This window comes from Paralichthys olivaceus, chromosome 20, assembly GCF_024713975.1.
Source record: "Paralichthys olivaceus isolate ysfri-2021 chromosome 20, ASM2471397v2, whole genome shotgun sequence".
NCBI lineage: Eukaryota > Metazoa > Chordata > Actinopteri > Pleuronectiformes > Paralichthyidae > Paralichthys > Paralichthys olivaceus.
Window position 1 is genome coordinate 17,692,868 of NC_091112.1, and position 16,565 is coordinate 17,709,432.

General features: G+C 40.7%; 1 protein-coding gene and 1 long non-coding RNA gene across 7 annotated transcripts in view; both read right to left on the reverse strand.

Moving 5' to 3' along the window:
- Positions 1-5,839, reverse strand: part of LOC138405932 (uncharacterized) — a 200,402-nt gene extending 194,563 nt beyond the window's left edge. For all 3 annotated transcript variants that reach the window (XR_011239592.1, XR_011239593.1, XR_011239594.1), the window contains exon 1: positions 5,674-5,839. This is a non-coding gene — a long non-coding RNA (uncharacterized lncRNA). The remainder of the gene's footprint in view (positions 1-5,673) is intronic.
- A 5,233-nt stretch (positions 5,840-11,072) lies between these two features.
- ptprua (protein tyrosine phosphatase receptor type Ua) overlaps positions 11,073-16,565 on the reverse strand; it is a 195,127-nt gene continuing 189,634 nt past the window's right edge. For all 4 annotated transcript variants that reach the window (XM_069516379.1, XM_020090779.2, XM_069516378.1 and 1 more), the window contains 3 exons: positions 15,129-15,286; positions 14,301-14,436; positions 11,073-12,144 (listed from right to left, as the gene is read on the reverse strand). In XM_069516379.1, the coding sequence (XP_069372480.1) occupies positions 12,082-12,144; positions 14,301-14,436; positions 15,129-15,286 (357 nt within the window). In that variant the 3' untranslated portion in view covers positions 11,073-12,081. The remainder of the gene's footprint in view (positions 12,145-14,300; positions 14,437-15,128; positions 15,287-16,565) is intronic.

Sequence of the window (16,565 nt, forward strand, 5' to 3'; positions counted from 1 at the left end):
GTGCAGACAAACTGGGTTTTTGTGAAGACTCTTCCTTTTCCTCCCAATGTGAATGACAGAGAACTCAAGAGAGCACATGAGAGGGCCAGAGGCCTTTCATCTGCCACAGAGTGAAGTAAGTGAAAGAACAGGGCAGAGTTAAAAGAACAAAGTCACTGCTTCTGCTGTAGATTCTGTCTTTTCACTCTGCGTGCCATCCAGAATTTCTCTCTGACTTCTGATTTGTTTTCTTGCCTCTGTACATGCATGCAGAGATTTTCAGAGGTGGAATATATCAATTTGAATTTATTCAATTCAATTAAATTTAGAAAAAAACAAGGGCTTGTAAAACTTCTGTTTCCCATCTGTAAAAATGTACCACTTCAATTTCATGGCCTGGTTATGGAAACATCAACCACAGCAAAACAAATTCAGAAATTAAAAATGTAATGTTGAAAATTAAAAATGTAAGGCTTTAAGAGCAGATTCCTGTTTTGTTTGCATCTAATCCACAACACACGGCTGATATATAAAACTTAATAAAATAACAGATTCATCATTTGTCACATTAATGTTAATGTTTGCTAACAACTCATACAAAAGGAGATGACTAGAATATGCAGACCTGATCATGTTTTCCTGTCTGTGCTGAAAAAAACAATAGATATGGACACACAGGGGACTTGGAAAACATGAGCCTTTTGGTGTAGCTTTTTCACAGAAGGAAAATGAACTATGTTTGAGACAACTATAATTTCACCATCGCTACACTACCATTACTGTACTACAAGCAACCTTTTCCCTCCATCCTTACTGTGCAATTGCCATAAATGACGTTCTGCATTTTTGCGAAGGCGCAGTGAGAGAAATGCTGCCGAGTTTGGAGAATCATCTTGTGATTATGCTTCAATAGTATGAAAGCCAGGAGACAACCAACCAAAATTTCCAATATGTCAGAAACCAATCTGTCTGTTAGATGAGGGCACAGTGTATACCCAGCTAGTATATTTAAAACTACAGCAAAAACTTGTTGAGCAGCTGGTGTGCCTGTTCAGCCAAACCTACCCACCTTACCCACTTGGAAAATATAAACATCTGCTGACACAAAAGCTGAAGTTGACTGCTTTGCATTAAAAATCACCTCTTGTTTCGTAGCTTGAACACAAACAGGAAGCAGTGTTGCTGCTATACAGAGTACATTGAGTAACATGAACGTAACGTCAGTTGCATGAGATTTTTCTGATCACACGCAGGCATCACTTTGAGAATCTCGTGTAATTGGGTTGAAAATTCTCCATCCTTCTCAGGAATAGCAGACTTGGCTGCTGCCAATCAAATCTACGAATGCGAATACATGAATGACATGAATTTCTAAGAATTCTAACTCATGTCCAGGTTTTGTCAGGAGATTTTTTCTAAGCATTTGCCTTCAGTTTGGAGAGACAGGGAAGAAGGGCAGAAAGAGAGGGGTAGGACATGATGGGAATCAAATCGTTTACAATGTGGTCATGTGGTACACGCCTAACTTTAATGTGAAGATTAAGGGGAATAAAAAAATCATGTAATGTTTAAAGTGGGTAGCTGTCACCTTCTTGAAATTATTGGACAAATTAGGAGATCGCTGGCTCTAATAACAAATCAAACACATTAATATAGATCAGAGTGGCTGGTGTGGCTTTATGGACCAATGAAGAGTAAATTAATGGCATATTGAGGGAAACACGTGTCATAATAAAAAGAAAAAAAACAGTAGGGCTTTGTGATAACTCCAGACAATATAATGCAATATCTCGCAAGGCTTAATCAAAATGAAGAGTTTATCAGGAGCATCCAAACAGACCTTTTTCACAGCAGAGGCAGCAGGTAATTGGGACTGAATTAACGACTCGGCAAAACAGACAACTGCCCAGGGGCACCACAACACCATGGGCCCTGAAAGCCCCAGGCCTACAGTGTGTCAACTGGTTTGTGTGGAATTCATAGAGCATGTTGTTCGGGAGTAAGCATCATTACAGCACCAATATCAACCCACATGTTATTGGCCTTAAGGAGGGTGTTGCTTCATTACCAGGTGTCTAGGCCCCGTCCAGTGGTCAGGTAGACAGTACTCTGCACACAGGGCTGGCACCTCATCTTTGCAGCTGCGCTTACTTGAAGGTTCATCTGGCCATGTAATGGGGAGCTTGATAAAGAGTAAGACCAACAGCACTAACAGATGTCAATCCAAGAATGGCATGTGTTTATTTAATATGTATTATTCTGCCACATCAGGAGAGAAGCAATATAGTCAGTGAAAATGTTCTTTCAACAAAGTTTTGTCTATGTCTGTCAAATATTTCACAAACACTCTGTTTGTTGACTGAATCCATTAATTAGTTTGAACCAGGGTTATTCTAGTTAACGAAAACTAAGACTAAAACTAGCAATGAAAAAAAAATTTTGTTAACTGAAATAAAAATAAAAACGACAATTACAAAAAAAACAAAAACTAAATAAAAACTACAATGAACGATGCAAAACTAACTAAAACTAAACTGAATTGAAGATAAATTCAGCTTCGTTTTCATTTCTTTTTCTCCCTCGATTACTGCCTGTCCTGCGGTAGCCGCGATGCTGCTGCCCTCCCTCCAGAGGGTTTCAAACCATTTCAAGTTTTACTTTTGATTTACCTGCAGGTGATGGTTCAAGAATGAAATTAAAGGACTTGATAAACCATATTTGGTGTCACACATTGTTTCATCCTTTTTCAGCTTCTACAAGTCAAGGCTTTCTCTTAATACCTGGAAAAACTAAAACTAAATAAAAACTAAACTAAAATAAATTGTTGAACTAACTAAAACTAAACTGAAATAAAAAAGCAAACTGAAAAACTAAATAAAAATAAAAACTAATAGAAATTTCAAAACTATTAATAACCTTGGTTTGAACAAGGTTTTATTGTTGGACCTGAAGATGCATGGCTTCATGGCGCAGCATTATGACATTTTGTTAAGTACATATACTTATATTCGAGGAAGTAGACATCGCAGCTCTACTGCAGTCATGCAGCAGACACACCCCCTGTGTGAACGACAGATGCCTGAGACAAAACATATCAGCAGCGCAGCAGTCATGTGCTGCACACACAGCCAGTGTGTACTGGGTGTTACACAAAAGATGGTGTTGTGGAAAATCTGCTGATCAATGGTCAACTCATCAATGAAGAAAGCGTTCAGGAGCCCTTTGACGTCTTATGCTAGATATTTATTGAAGCTTGGCCAAGGAGAAAATCAGAATTCATCCATACAACATCTGTGCATGATTCTCTCATATTCTGAAATCTGCTTTCCTGCAGTCACACAACAGATCATTTAATCTAGGGGTGTGCTTGTTCCTAAACAATCAAATGTATATTCTAGTATGGAGACAGTATTGCCTGCTTATGCAGTATCTGTGATGTCTAGGGAGTGAAGGCTTTGACCTTCGCCAAGCTCTTGCCCTTCCCAAACACAACAGCCTGTTGCACTATGCCCCAGAGAGGACAAGAGACAGTGTCTATGAAAAATTCCATAACAGATGGGTTGATGTTCTTATAAATCTCATTCAAATCCATCTTCCTCTTAATGTTCCAATATAGATTCATAAACATTTCCGCTCTTTCTCGTGCAACAAGATCTGGTCATGCACACGCAAAAGGGCAAAAAACATGGTGTGAGCTGATTCCACTGAAAGCACTGCCAAGCCTAAAAGGAAAATGTCTGGTTCAATTTTGGATTTAAAAGCGATGGAGACAGCAGAGAGCTGGATAAAAGCAAAGCAGTACGCTAAAACTGCCAAATGGAGGTGAAACACTGTGGAAATACCACAAATTCCCAACTGCATTGAACAAAACAATCTTCAAACACCCAATCTTTAAAAATGTCGAAACAAATCGCCCTACAGATGATATTTATGTTCAAATTGCCATTCAACTCTCCATGTGCAACGCACAGCACTGTTGAGAATGTTGGCTTCAGAACCATGCAGCATTTTACTGACCTCCTAAACCTGAACCTGTATGCAGATGTGAAACATAACATCACACAGATACATTTCTCTTCTGATACACACTGTATTCATTTAGTAAGTATCCCAACCACTGTAAATTACTGCACAAATCCTGGGTTAGACACACAGAATGTTTTTGTGAGGCAATGGTGACATTTACATTTGAAATTAGTTGCCTTTTGATTTAATTTAAAATCTGAAGTTGTTCTTTATAATATAGTGAAGTTTTGTATCCATGGCTCATGTATGTAGTCATGTGCACAACTATTCATACTTTAATGCAATGAAATATTGAATTTGGATTGTGTGAATCTGAATGAGAATCTATGCTGTTCAAATCAAATACCCAGGTACAGACAGTACACACAGCGATTTTGCAATACAGCCACTACCATGATAAATCAACAGCCTAATTAAATCAAAAAGTAAAACATAATAGCCATTTCAGCTGCAGCCTTCATACAAGGTGTGTGGTAAGAGGGGAGCGGCCCAACTAATTAAGTGAAGTGTCAAAAGTAGCGTCAAAGAGATAAGTACGAACCAGACGGGAACACCTAGGCAGCCACAGGAGAAGACACTTCATTAACTACATTTTAAATCACAGGCAGCCCTCTGCTGCAAAATTATTACAGCCAAAGTTTAAAGAGATACTGTGATATAATACCATCCACGTCCAAAAGAGCTAAATACTGGGATGTTAATTTTAGGCGATATAACCCCACCATTAGCTCAAGTCTGACACAAAGTAGACCACGGACCCAGGACCAAAAAATTCAGTTCAATTCAACAGTCAGTGTGTTACATATGGAAGAAAATATAGTGGGAAAAGATGACCCCCTGCAACATCTTAAGGACTCTTAGGAGGCCCCTGGTTTATACAAGACACGCTGGCTGCGTTCGGAAAGTAATAATGATTTAATATTCCTTGACCCGATGGAATACGTCACAGGGTCGAGGAAGGATGAGAAGCAGAAGATGTAAGAAGTTGTAGAACAACAAACAGGACTGAAATTTTTTGAAATTATTTAAAATGTGAGGAAAATATGGTGAAAAATATTCCACAGTCATTGGATTGAAATAACTTGTATCTTTGTTTTCAGATATGTTTGTTGTTTACTGTGACTCCTGACTGGACAGATGAAAACAGAAGAAATCAGACGATCATTTCAAAAAGGACGGTCTGATGTTTCCTATGCTAAAGGAGATAAGTTAGGGAGCATTGAAACTCCTTTCCTTACCCTCTAGAGAATTCAGACAGCTCTTACTATGGTGGCCAGGTCATTTCACCCAGTGAGGAAGGTCCCTAAGCAAATTGGACTATTTGAATGGAGCCCCTCATTTCAAACAGAGGCTACAGAAAACAGCACACACTATTACAAAGGAGTGTTCAAGACCTGATGCAGTTTTTCAGGTACATGACAGCACAGTCGGAGCAGGCGCCACACAACTACACAACACAATCAAACAAACAATTATACACAATAACCAGAGCAACTCTCAAAGAGACTAAATAATCAATATTAACTCGGCAATCACACAACACAACCTTCATTAACATGTGTGTTTACCTAACATCTCAAAATGGCGGCTGTGAAAAAGATGATTGCACTGTGACAAACAGCTGACAGCCAATTAGCAAATATACAAGTCAAACAAATGTGGACTCACCCTCTCACAGGACTTGAATCCTCCGTGTTCTCAGACTGCAGTCGGTTTTATTCCTCCATCCTCACCCGGTTGAATAAATCCATGAAGACACACACCTCAGCTCCAGTGTCCATCTGTCCAGGCCGAACTCTAACGTGTGCTCACCTGGGGGTCCTTCATTCATTCACACCTGGTAGTATACCTTCACCAAATGCTGCAGTGACATTTCATTGGGTGTTTAAGGGGAGTTCAGCCAATAGGAGGTGGTGGTGCCCCGGCTGCCCCGCCCCTTGCTCCTGTCCTGAACTCCTGTGTCTGATATCTTTAATAAACTGTGTGTATTCATTCTATCAGATCTTTCTGCTCATATGCTGCAGGGAGACAGTATTAATACCATTAGTTACCCTCCTGCCATGACAGGTTAAAAAAAGTCATGCTGTTTATCTTAGAGAGGAGAGAAAGAGGAAGGAGGACCTCATTTCATGTCTTTTAAAGAGGTGCGACATTAACTTTGCTATTGAAGTAAAAGTAAGTACTTGAACAACATATTTTAAGTAATATAGTACATGATAAAGGTATTTGTGAAGTGTTTATAGTCTTGAAGGCAACTGAAAGTGCTTTAGTCCAGTTTTCCTATTCACACAGTGCAACCATGTGCAGTACTCTCTTTAGTATATCATCACTAGCAGTATTCATTACTCACACAGCAGCTGTGGTTCAATTTGGGGGCCGCATCCTTCGGAGGACTGATTTGAAGACCGATTGCTTCACAGTGGCAGGTGGATCCTTCTAAGCATGCTAACTCATTTTTAAATGCAAGTGAGGCTTCAACTCAGCTGATCAGCTAACGGCACACATGTTAAAAAAGAACACATTTAATATTGTTTATTATTTTGTTTAATGAACTGATGAACTACATTTACATTTGAAGAAATAACTCTGTCTGTCTCTCTGTGTATAAGTCCCAGTGCACCACATACTGCGTTTCCTGCTTATGTCAAGCACTTAAAAGATATTTAACTTTTATAACATAGAATTTACTGACCATATAAAATCATTAACAGCATTTTATCATTATAACATCAGCCCTCTTGATGAAATGCTGTTCTGCCATTTGCCTGAGATCATGATGAGGCATCCCGAGGTTATAATTTACCAGAGCTATATAATAACTCCCATCAAGGACACTGAGGTCATGGTGCAATATTTATTTTTTGGGAACTTTGGGGATTTAGATAACCTAGAGATAACCTTGTTAGAAACACACAATTCCTTTAGTATCTTTGGGGCCAATTTCACTATTTAAATTGGATAACTTTTATCGAAACAGAATACATACATTTTAAGGGGGAACTAGAGACAGTTATTCAAATTTTTTTCAAATATGCATAAGGTGAGTTTATAAGCAATCGTTGATTTCCAGAGGAATTTTCTTGAAAGGACTCCATTTAAACTCCAGTAATATAAAATTTGCTACGATCCTGTTTCCATCCCAGCTGGGCACCACTGCTGCTTGTCATACCTCCCTCTCTAGCCTCATTTCCTGTCTGCTGCTTCTACACTTGAAACTTTATTATTTTTTCTTTAAAACCACTTCCATTATGTATTTGAGCGTTGTGCGCGGGAGCTGTGACAGCAGTGGATTTATCAAAAGAGAGGATTGTGTGTCATTCAGGGAGCTCAGCACTTACTCACATGACTCAGGTCTGTGCAGGTCGTACCACCTCAGACCCCCTCAGCCTCCCTCCGAGCTTAATGTGACACAGAGAGATGGAAGATGGAGAGCCAGGCCAGGTGAACTGCGAGCCACTGGGATGAAGGAGGGTCATTATTGACTCGCCCTCGGCCATCGCCTCACATCTTCCCTCCCACCTCAATAGATTATCCCGTAGGTGGGGGAACAGTCTCATCAGTTTTTTTCCGCCCCAGGTTTTCAGCGCTGCTGCTGGCTACCCCAACTGATGTGCTCCCTCCTTACCAAACAGCACATGTGCCATTAACTGCTGCCTTCAAAGACATTCTATCATCCGGGCCTGACAAAATCAATGAAGACTGCCATGCTGAATGAGACATTTTCTTAAAAAACACTGTCTTGGAATAGGTTTTTCGAGACCTTGTGGGACATTATTTGATTTGACCGTGTAAAGAGATGTGAAGCTTCCCGTCCACATACCCGCTAAGAGCAATCTAATTTAATGCAATGTAAAGTCCTGCCAGAGATAAGATGAATCCGCATAGAGATAAAGTGAGCTCAAATTGAATCTGCCATCAGTCGAGGGGCGACGCACGGGTTTCTATTCATCAGATGGGCTGCGGACCACCCCCCATGATGAATTTGTGTCAAAATGACGGAGATATTAATTGGATCATGTGGTTACACACTATCGGGCTGGAGTCTTCACAAAAAGGCAGCATGGGGGAAGTGATGCGTCTTTGTGTTTGCGCAGCTTTTCCTCTGCACACCAGTGTCACCAGGGCCTGCTCCTCAACGCTTCTACACCCCTATCACCCCGTTTGGCTCTCAGAAAGCTACTGATTGATTACAGAGGGGGAGAAAGGACGAGGAGAAGTCCTGCAGAGCCTCCTGCACTCGTCATCGATATAAACTGTGACGCCTCAGATCTGTGGTGGAGATCAGCATCATTATTCGTCACAGGCTTAGAATGTGTTTAAACAGCTCAGCCTGCCTGTTCTGTTGTAGATATTAATAACCAACGGGTGAGAATCAAATTGTCGTTGTGAATGCTCACTTAGTAGGAGGACGACGAGAACTGAAACAAAAAGAGCAAATAATGAACAACTCGTGTGGAGCTGGAGTGAGAGCGGTGACAGCAGGTAGTCTCGGATTGAAACAATGTCATCACTTCACTAATCACTGAGCATTATTACCACATTTATGCAGAACCGAGAAAATCTGCATGTTTCTGTTGATTGCCTGGAATCATTTTAATTTCTCTGCAACTGTGTGTGTGTGTTGGGGGGCTGCTATGATTAATGAAATCATCAAGATAAGCATCCCCAGATACACAAGATCCTACTTTTCATTACATTCAGTCATCTAGAAAAAGTCTCAGTTCCAGCGCTTGAATGCAGCCTTTCAGAGTGAAACAATGGCTCCTGCAGTAATTAGAGACACTGCTGCGACAATGAGATTCACACTGTACGCTGAAGCATTCAGATCAACCTCAAACAGACAGAGGCGGCAGCTGCAGCAGCAGCGGGAGCGACATATCTGAGGACCTGTGTTTTCTGTCCAGCAACATAAGAAGACATAAAAAAAAAAGGTTCCCAGGTTTGTTGTTTGTGTAATCTGCTTTGAGGGGAGCGTCATCCATGTCCTTTTGTGCGCCGAACACAATGGAAATTGTGTTTTTCATCGAACGCACATTATGCAGCTTTTCATCATCTTTTAAACACAGCTAAAGGAGATCTATTGCCTCAGAAATACAGAGACAGAGAGTAACTGAGCCCGGGAGACAACGGTGGCAGCCAAACAATACGGCCCAGCATGGCCTCTGACCTTCATCGCATTGTTGGACTATTTTTGGAGTTCACTCTTCGCGTTGCCTTTGCTCTCTCCTCTGCATGTGTGAGAAAATCATCTGTCAGCGTCCCGTCTCTCATTTAAAAAGTGCCGAGGCAGCAGAGGGAGTACAGTGTATTGATAGGAAACGGAGCGCAGAGGGCAGAAAAGGGTCAAACGGTGAATCACCAGAGCTTATCAGCCACTCATAAAACACAGTAACTAGATGTGACATCACTTGTAAAGCACCACATGCAGATTAAGTGCGCCGCGCCCTCGATCAATGGTTCATCAAGACTCCACAATTAAAGAGGTGGCTGAGTACTAGAGGCTCTGATTGGTGGTCGTGATAAAATAAAAGTCCATTAAAGTTGCTAATTAAATGATAAGAGTAAATTAAAACATGGGTCAAGAGAACGAACAGTGGGGTTTTTTTTTTAAGCTGCAATATCTGCCAGCAGCATGAGGCACGGGCTGGTGTCGGGGGTGATTCTGGAGGTGTCGGGGGTCGTCAACAGCTCCTCCATCACAAACTCATAAATGCTTAAACATAGCTGTGCAGCGAGCAGGGTGGGCCATGCATCCAGCTGCAGCTCTGTGAGCAGGGGCAGCTTAGAAGACTTTTTAAAGTAGCAGCACATTTACATGCATTATTAACAGTGACATTATTTATTTAGTATAATAAATGAATGCCACATAAACATCTTTAAACATTATAACATGGAACTACGAATATATTAGTGGCTGATGTTCCCAAATAATCATATCACAATCTTATTAACACAAAAAGCAAATTTCCATCTTCCATACCAATCTTAAAATGACTCAGATCTCAATGTGTTTGCACGTATTAAAACATAATACTGCATTGAAGTCACTGGTGCGTCATACAGTGCATCTGAAGTGTGCATCAAGTTTAAACAACACCATATCTTTATATTACGTGTGCGTCATTTACTGCTTTTAGTGTGTTTTTTCAGCTGATCTAATGCATCAGGTTATGATAATGGCTTTTGTAAGATATCGATGATGACACTCTCAGCACCTTCCATTCTGATGTTTCCTTTAAATATGTTTGAATTGATTTGGCACCCTCAAGGAGTTCTGACTGTTTAGAGACAACGTCAGAGGTGACGCTCTACTTATGTCATGTCATTTTTTTATAATGATAATAATAATAATAATATATAGAGGCCTATCGAGGTGCTCAAGGCCGCTTTACAAAGTAAGGAAAACAAAAAAAGAAAATAATCAGGTGGGTGTAAAGGAATTTCTGAAGTGTCCAGAGATGGGGCAGTAAGTATCTCTGCTGGGAGAGTGTTCCAGTCATCATAGGTTCACAGGCTGGAGTGTGGTTGGTGAGATGTAGGGGTGGAGGTCTGGTGGGGGCAGGGGCACGTAGACGATATACATGTGAGGAGGATTTTGTAAAGGAATCTGAACTTGACCAAAAGCCAGTAAAGTTGGATTTAGGCACCAGCTTCTCATCCTCATCAGCACCTTGCTTCTAGCTCATGTTAAATTGTTTTTCAAAAAGGTCACACATGACCCTCCGATGGAAGCGTGATGTAATTTGGCCAATCAGAGCACTGTCTGGCAGGCAATCATTCTGATGGCTTGTGAACATAGCGTGGATCTGTGTTATTGGGGTAGACTGAGTGAAAATGTCATAAAATGTCACAGTCCCTGGGTCCCTGGATAAAAGCCCCTCAACCCATTGTACATGAACCCCAGACTGATGGAGACAGTGTTGTTTAGGTCGGTGCTTTACTTTGTAGTTGTACTTTTGTTTGCACTAGTGTGACCAGTCAAATTCTGGCATGGTGGACATCGGCATCCTTCTCCTACCGTCTCACTCTGTGAGGAGTAAAAAAAAAAAAAAACCTCATGCAAAAAGCATGGTTGTTAAGCAACATCGTGGTATTTTATTTCTTTTCCTGTTTTGTACACTATTTAGAAAATAAAACACATTGAATAAATACAAATTTAGAAAGCAACAGATTTTGGCCGTATGTTCACAGCAACAAGTGGTTAATCTTACGGAGCTCTCTCGGGACTAGCGGAAGGATTCACGTCGGGGAATCCATCCTGAAGCAGACTCGGGCCACACTGCAATGAAACACTTAAGACTGAGCATGCAGATGCTGAAGTGGTCCCCATTTACACAGACAGAGAGAATGGATTGGCACATTGATAAAACGTTAATACATCTAGAAACATCTGGAGGGGGAGGAAAAAAAACATCTATATACACAACGAATAAATAAAGAGAGAATAGGTCCAAGACAACTCTACTGTACAGATATGTCCAACGGATGTGACGACTTCTTTCCTTCCCTCCCTCAGCTAAACCTTCAATCGTCAGTCTCACCCCCGGTAAAGTTCAAATATAGTACAGTACGACATTGGGATGCTTACCAACAGCAGATTGCACCATTTACAGTGTTACAAACAAACACAAAACATCACCCAGTGGTTGGCATCAACTGTAGTTCTCTTTCAGTGTTTGTTTATAGTAAGGCAGGAAACAGCGGAGCTCTTTGAATCCCGTCGTCGAGGCGTACAACAGGTAGTCCGGCTGCCTAGACAGCGGCCACATACAAAATGACCTCCATTCCTCTGTTAGTGTCCTCTGGTTTGGCAGGTGTTAGGTGACACGAAACAGTACACGTTGGATCAGAGCGCCGAGGGAAAGCAAAAAGGGCGTGTGGTGGTAGTATGTTACAAGTTGTCCAGTGAGCATGTTCAGTCAAGTCTTTATGGCGAACGACGTTTCATCCAAGCATGGCAAAGAAAACGACCAGAGCTGTATACACGGACTCAGGGGCCGGGAGCAAAAATCCAAGATGCAGGATCGCGGCTGCACACCTTCTCCTTGAGGAGTTACCAGGAGAGAGGGATGGGTGCTATCTGACCTCCAAGCAGTCCAGGTACTCCTGGGCCAGGTCATAGCAGAACCGGTACTGCTCCTAGGAACACAACAGAGGTTCAGTTTCCAAAATTCACAGGGATGGTTTATCATAATAAGAGTAAATCATTTTAATAAATCCCATAAGTCGAGCTATGTTCATCTACCTATTAATACCACAAACATCTGTCTGTCTGTATGTGGAATGCATATCCCCACAACAGTTCATCTTATCTGCTTCACACTTTAAATATCTTTGTGAGAAGTTTTCCTCTACATCTTAATCCTTTTCATTATCAGAATGTTTTATTTGACCAAATACAGACAGACTACACAGCGATGGGAGCTGATCTCTGTTATGGGGATCAACATTATAGAATCACTTCAAGTTTGATAGTTGACTTCGAAGTTAAGACCACTACGTTTGTTTTGTTGCTGCAATACTTTCAATCAAGCTGAATTACAGAGCTTTATTTTGACAAGTTGTGGACTCGGGGCAAAAGATGGTTTCGGTTGTTTCACAGACCTCCTAAATAGTCGACGTGCAATATATGAAAAGTTAAATAAATCATTCGAACATATATAAACCATACATGTGAACAGTAGTAAAGCAAATTCTGTTTCATTTTATGAAACGCATTGACTATGAGTTCTTCATTGAGGACAAACCAATGTACATTAAGTCTTACTTCGCTCTGCAACATGGACTGTTTATGAAAAGCATAAAAAGTGACAGTATATTGTAGAGCTGTTTGAGGAGGCCTCACTAATGGCAAGGAATAATTATGTAGTAGTTCCCCACCATTAACTCTGACTAAAATAACTGACAGTTCTAAACAGGAAGGTTTACAACGAGCACTGAACTAGTGTATGGTAAAGTCATCTGTATCTACCTGCAGTAAGCCTCAAATAAGAAATACTTGCTTTGAAGGAGTAGTTGCACATTCTGAAAAACACTCTGAGAACATCATGCGTGTCCCTCATAAAAACACAATGTGCTTTTATTAAATCTTAAACAAGAAACAATACGTCAGTTAGTGAGTTTCAGAACCTTCCTGTTTCCCTCTGCCTCCAGTCGGCTAAACCAACAATCTCTCTATACTTTTCTTTTCTCTATTCTTATTTGTCTTATTCATCCATCCATTTTCTCTATACCACTTATCCTTTTGATCAGAAAGGAAACATTGGATGAGAAGCAGGGGGTACAGAGTGGACAGGTCACCAGTGTATCACTGGACAAATAAGAAATGTACTGTTGGAATCTTTGGACCTGCTTGTGTTGTTGACATCATGTTCAACGGTACCGGCTTTGTCATGTTTGTGTGTATTTTCTCGACATGCTGAATTAGTTGCTATTATTTATGTATGGTTTCATTGAAAAGTTTGTTATGGTCATTAAGCCGAGTTTCTACACATTCATACTAATGAAATATAGAATTATATATTTTGTATATGCTACTCTCTCGCTGTCTGTAATGTCCATTGGTGACCCGATGGGTTTAAAGAGTTATGAGATTTGAGATGTGAGTTTGGTTTATTACCAGACAAATCAGAGTATTCCTTATGACCCAGCTACATATTTTCAGAGAGCAGAGCTGCTTTTTGTTTTATTCAGCCGTATCCTTTAACCCACATCCACATAGTCATGATCCGATGTGATGATACTTTGAAGTGTTGGCCATATGAATCCTCACAAAAATCACATGTTTGCATGATAAAATTAAGGCCATGAACAGTCAGAGACATGACCGTGATGATTCATCCACTGTCTATGGTATTTGCCTGATCTCCCCCCCACTCAAAACCCACCACATCTCTTATGGAGCTGCACTGCATCCTGGTCTGTTGAGGTGACTGTGGGCGGAGCGATTGGTAACGCTGTCTCCTCCACAATGTAACAGGGCTGAATGTCACTGTGAAATAATGGATCGAAGAAGAAGGCCTTGCTTTTTTAATCTAAAAGGAGCCGACAGAAAATCCTGAGGTTCCGAAACAAATATCAAATTTCTGGCCACCCACTGCTGTGCTTAAGCTCTGTAAGCAACACACTGCATAAGAAATGTGATTCCCAAATATCCTTTTAGACAGTTTGTTTCTAAATGGATGTTGAATTATACAGATAGCTTCCCTAAAATTCTTGTCTGGGATGAAGTAGGAGCAGGTTTTTTTATTTCGATACGTTGCGGTACACAGAGACAAAAATGCCCACTCGCTCACCATTGTCTCCACCATGTTGGGCTTGGAATTGCGCAGTGTTTTGGCAGCAAAGAACACGTCTGCCACACTGTGGTGACGAATCATCTCCAGGATCATGGTGCAGGCACAGAAAGTACCGCTTCGGCCGCCGCCATTCCTACTCCAGAAGAGGAAATGAAGACAGACGAACACACAAACAGAACAGAAGCAGAGAAAAAGACATGAGTGACCTGATAAAGATGTGCGCAGCAGCTCCGACAGCCTCTCAGAGGGAGAGCTTCAGAGTGAAATGTCACAGTTTGACTGAGCACAGATCAAGCGCGCTGTCAGAAAAAGGCCAACTGAATTTCACGATGAATATCTGAGTAAGGTTCTCATTAAAATACGGGAGCTGGGACTTAATCAGTTATGAGATGTCTGACACGCAGGCTGACCTCCAGAGATCAAAAGGCCCTGACACGGAGTTGGGGGACAAATCTAATGGAAGACAGGCGCTGTAAATCAAGCAGCTAATGACACAAACACTTAATGTCTCATTTTTCCTCTGTAACACAGAGATAATGAGACAGAGATAATAATTAAAAAACTCTCAAAACCGTTTATTTGACCATCTTTAAATAACAGCACCAATATGAATCATAGGAATGCAGTCCGGCATCTTATTAGAGCACAGTCTACTTTCAGTTTCAAAAGCTTTTCCAGACAAGAATAAAATTCATGAGCAGCTGTTGAATTTATAAAACGTTTTTTCTTATGGAAATTACATCAACCCGCTGAAAACAGCAGCTGATTAGAATAATGGCTATTAAACACATCAGTAGGATGCAGGTGTATGTTCTGCAGACTCACAGACAGTGGACGATCGTGCGTCCTTCTCCACACTCCCTCTGCCAGTTGTGAACCTGAGCCAAAAGGCTGAGGAAGGCTTTCTTGGAGTCGGGCACGTCGCGGTATGGGGACCAGCGCAGGAACTGGAAGTGCCGCACCACCAGCTGGCCTTCCTGAAGCTGTGGAGTCGCAGAAAGTAAAGAGGGACGACAAAGTGAGAAGGGTCTTAGTTTTTGAACAATATAATCCAGTGAATATGCTTTAAACTCGTCGCACACACGCTCTGCACTTCATAAACTCATTAAAACATCTTGTTATGAGCCAGAGGGCATTCTGTCAACACTTCAATCCTGGTCCAGTGCAATGGTGTAGCGTCTGTTCTTTACTTATATTTGGCAGAGTGTGTAGCAGACATTTTTAGATATTTTGAGCTGTGAAAACGATACAGAAAGAAAAAAAACAAATATAGAGATGTTCTATCACTTTTTGAAAAAAGTACATTTGAACACATTTAAATCTTTGCGTCATAATTTCTATTTGAAATCGAGTGTGTAGTATTTAGAGGGTTAAGAAATACAATATATAGATAGAATAATGTTTTTTTTTGTTAGCCTGGAATGACCTTTCTTATATATATCAGTGTATGTCTACTACAGAGAAGACCTTTCATGTTTTCATGCTACAGATTCACTAAGACAAATGGAACCTCCTTTTTTCTTTGTCGTTTTTTAATGTGTTTGTAAATTTCGAGGCATTTTTCCGATAGACTTTTTGGCCACATGGGGGCAGTGCAGCAAACTTTAAACACTATTCGCTATAAAACTTCCCGATTTTAAAACTTGTTAAGGCTCATTAATGCTCAACATTAGATTTGTAAACATAAACAGATGGAGCCTTCTGTCCGTTGTCATCTGCTTTCATTTTGTCCATGTTTTTGCACATCTTCTAAAAGCTTGGAAATATGGACGAAAAAGAAACAGAGCATTCCCACCGGAAATGGTGGGGGGGATATCTTAGGACACGAGGAAGAAACTTCAACACTGGTGGAAAGAAAAACTTGGTGAGTTGGTAGAAACTGGATGTTTGGCTGAATAATCATGCCAACGTACAGGAAACTAAAGTGTGTGGTTTGAAAATGATGCATCTCTGCATCTCTTTTTGTGTGTAACATAAATGAGCCTTTAGCTGTTTCTTATTTACACATTCAGCAAATATGGTGCTGTAGCTATGGTAAAGAAAGAAAATCCTATAATAACAATATCTGGCTGATCAGTCGCTTGATTGAGTTTTCGACAAAGGATGTTTGCTGCAGATCCGAGTGGAGAGAGTGATTTTCACTACGACCAACTCTGTTTGTATTGCACATAAAGATTATGTAGCAGCTTTAAGGATAAATATCTTGAATTGTGTTTCTTTTATTGACACTGATAAGTGATACAGATACAGTATCTGCATGTT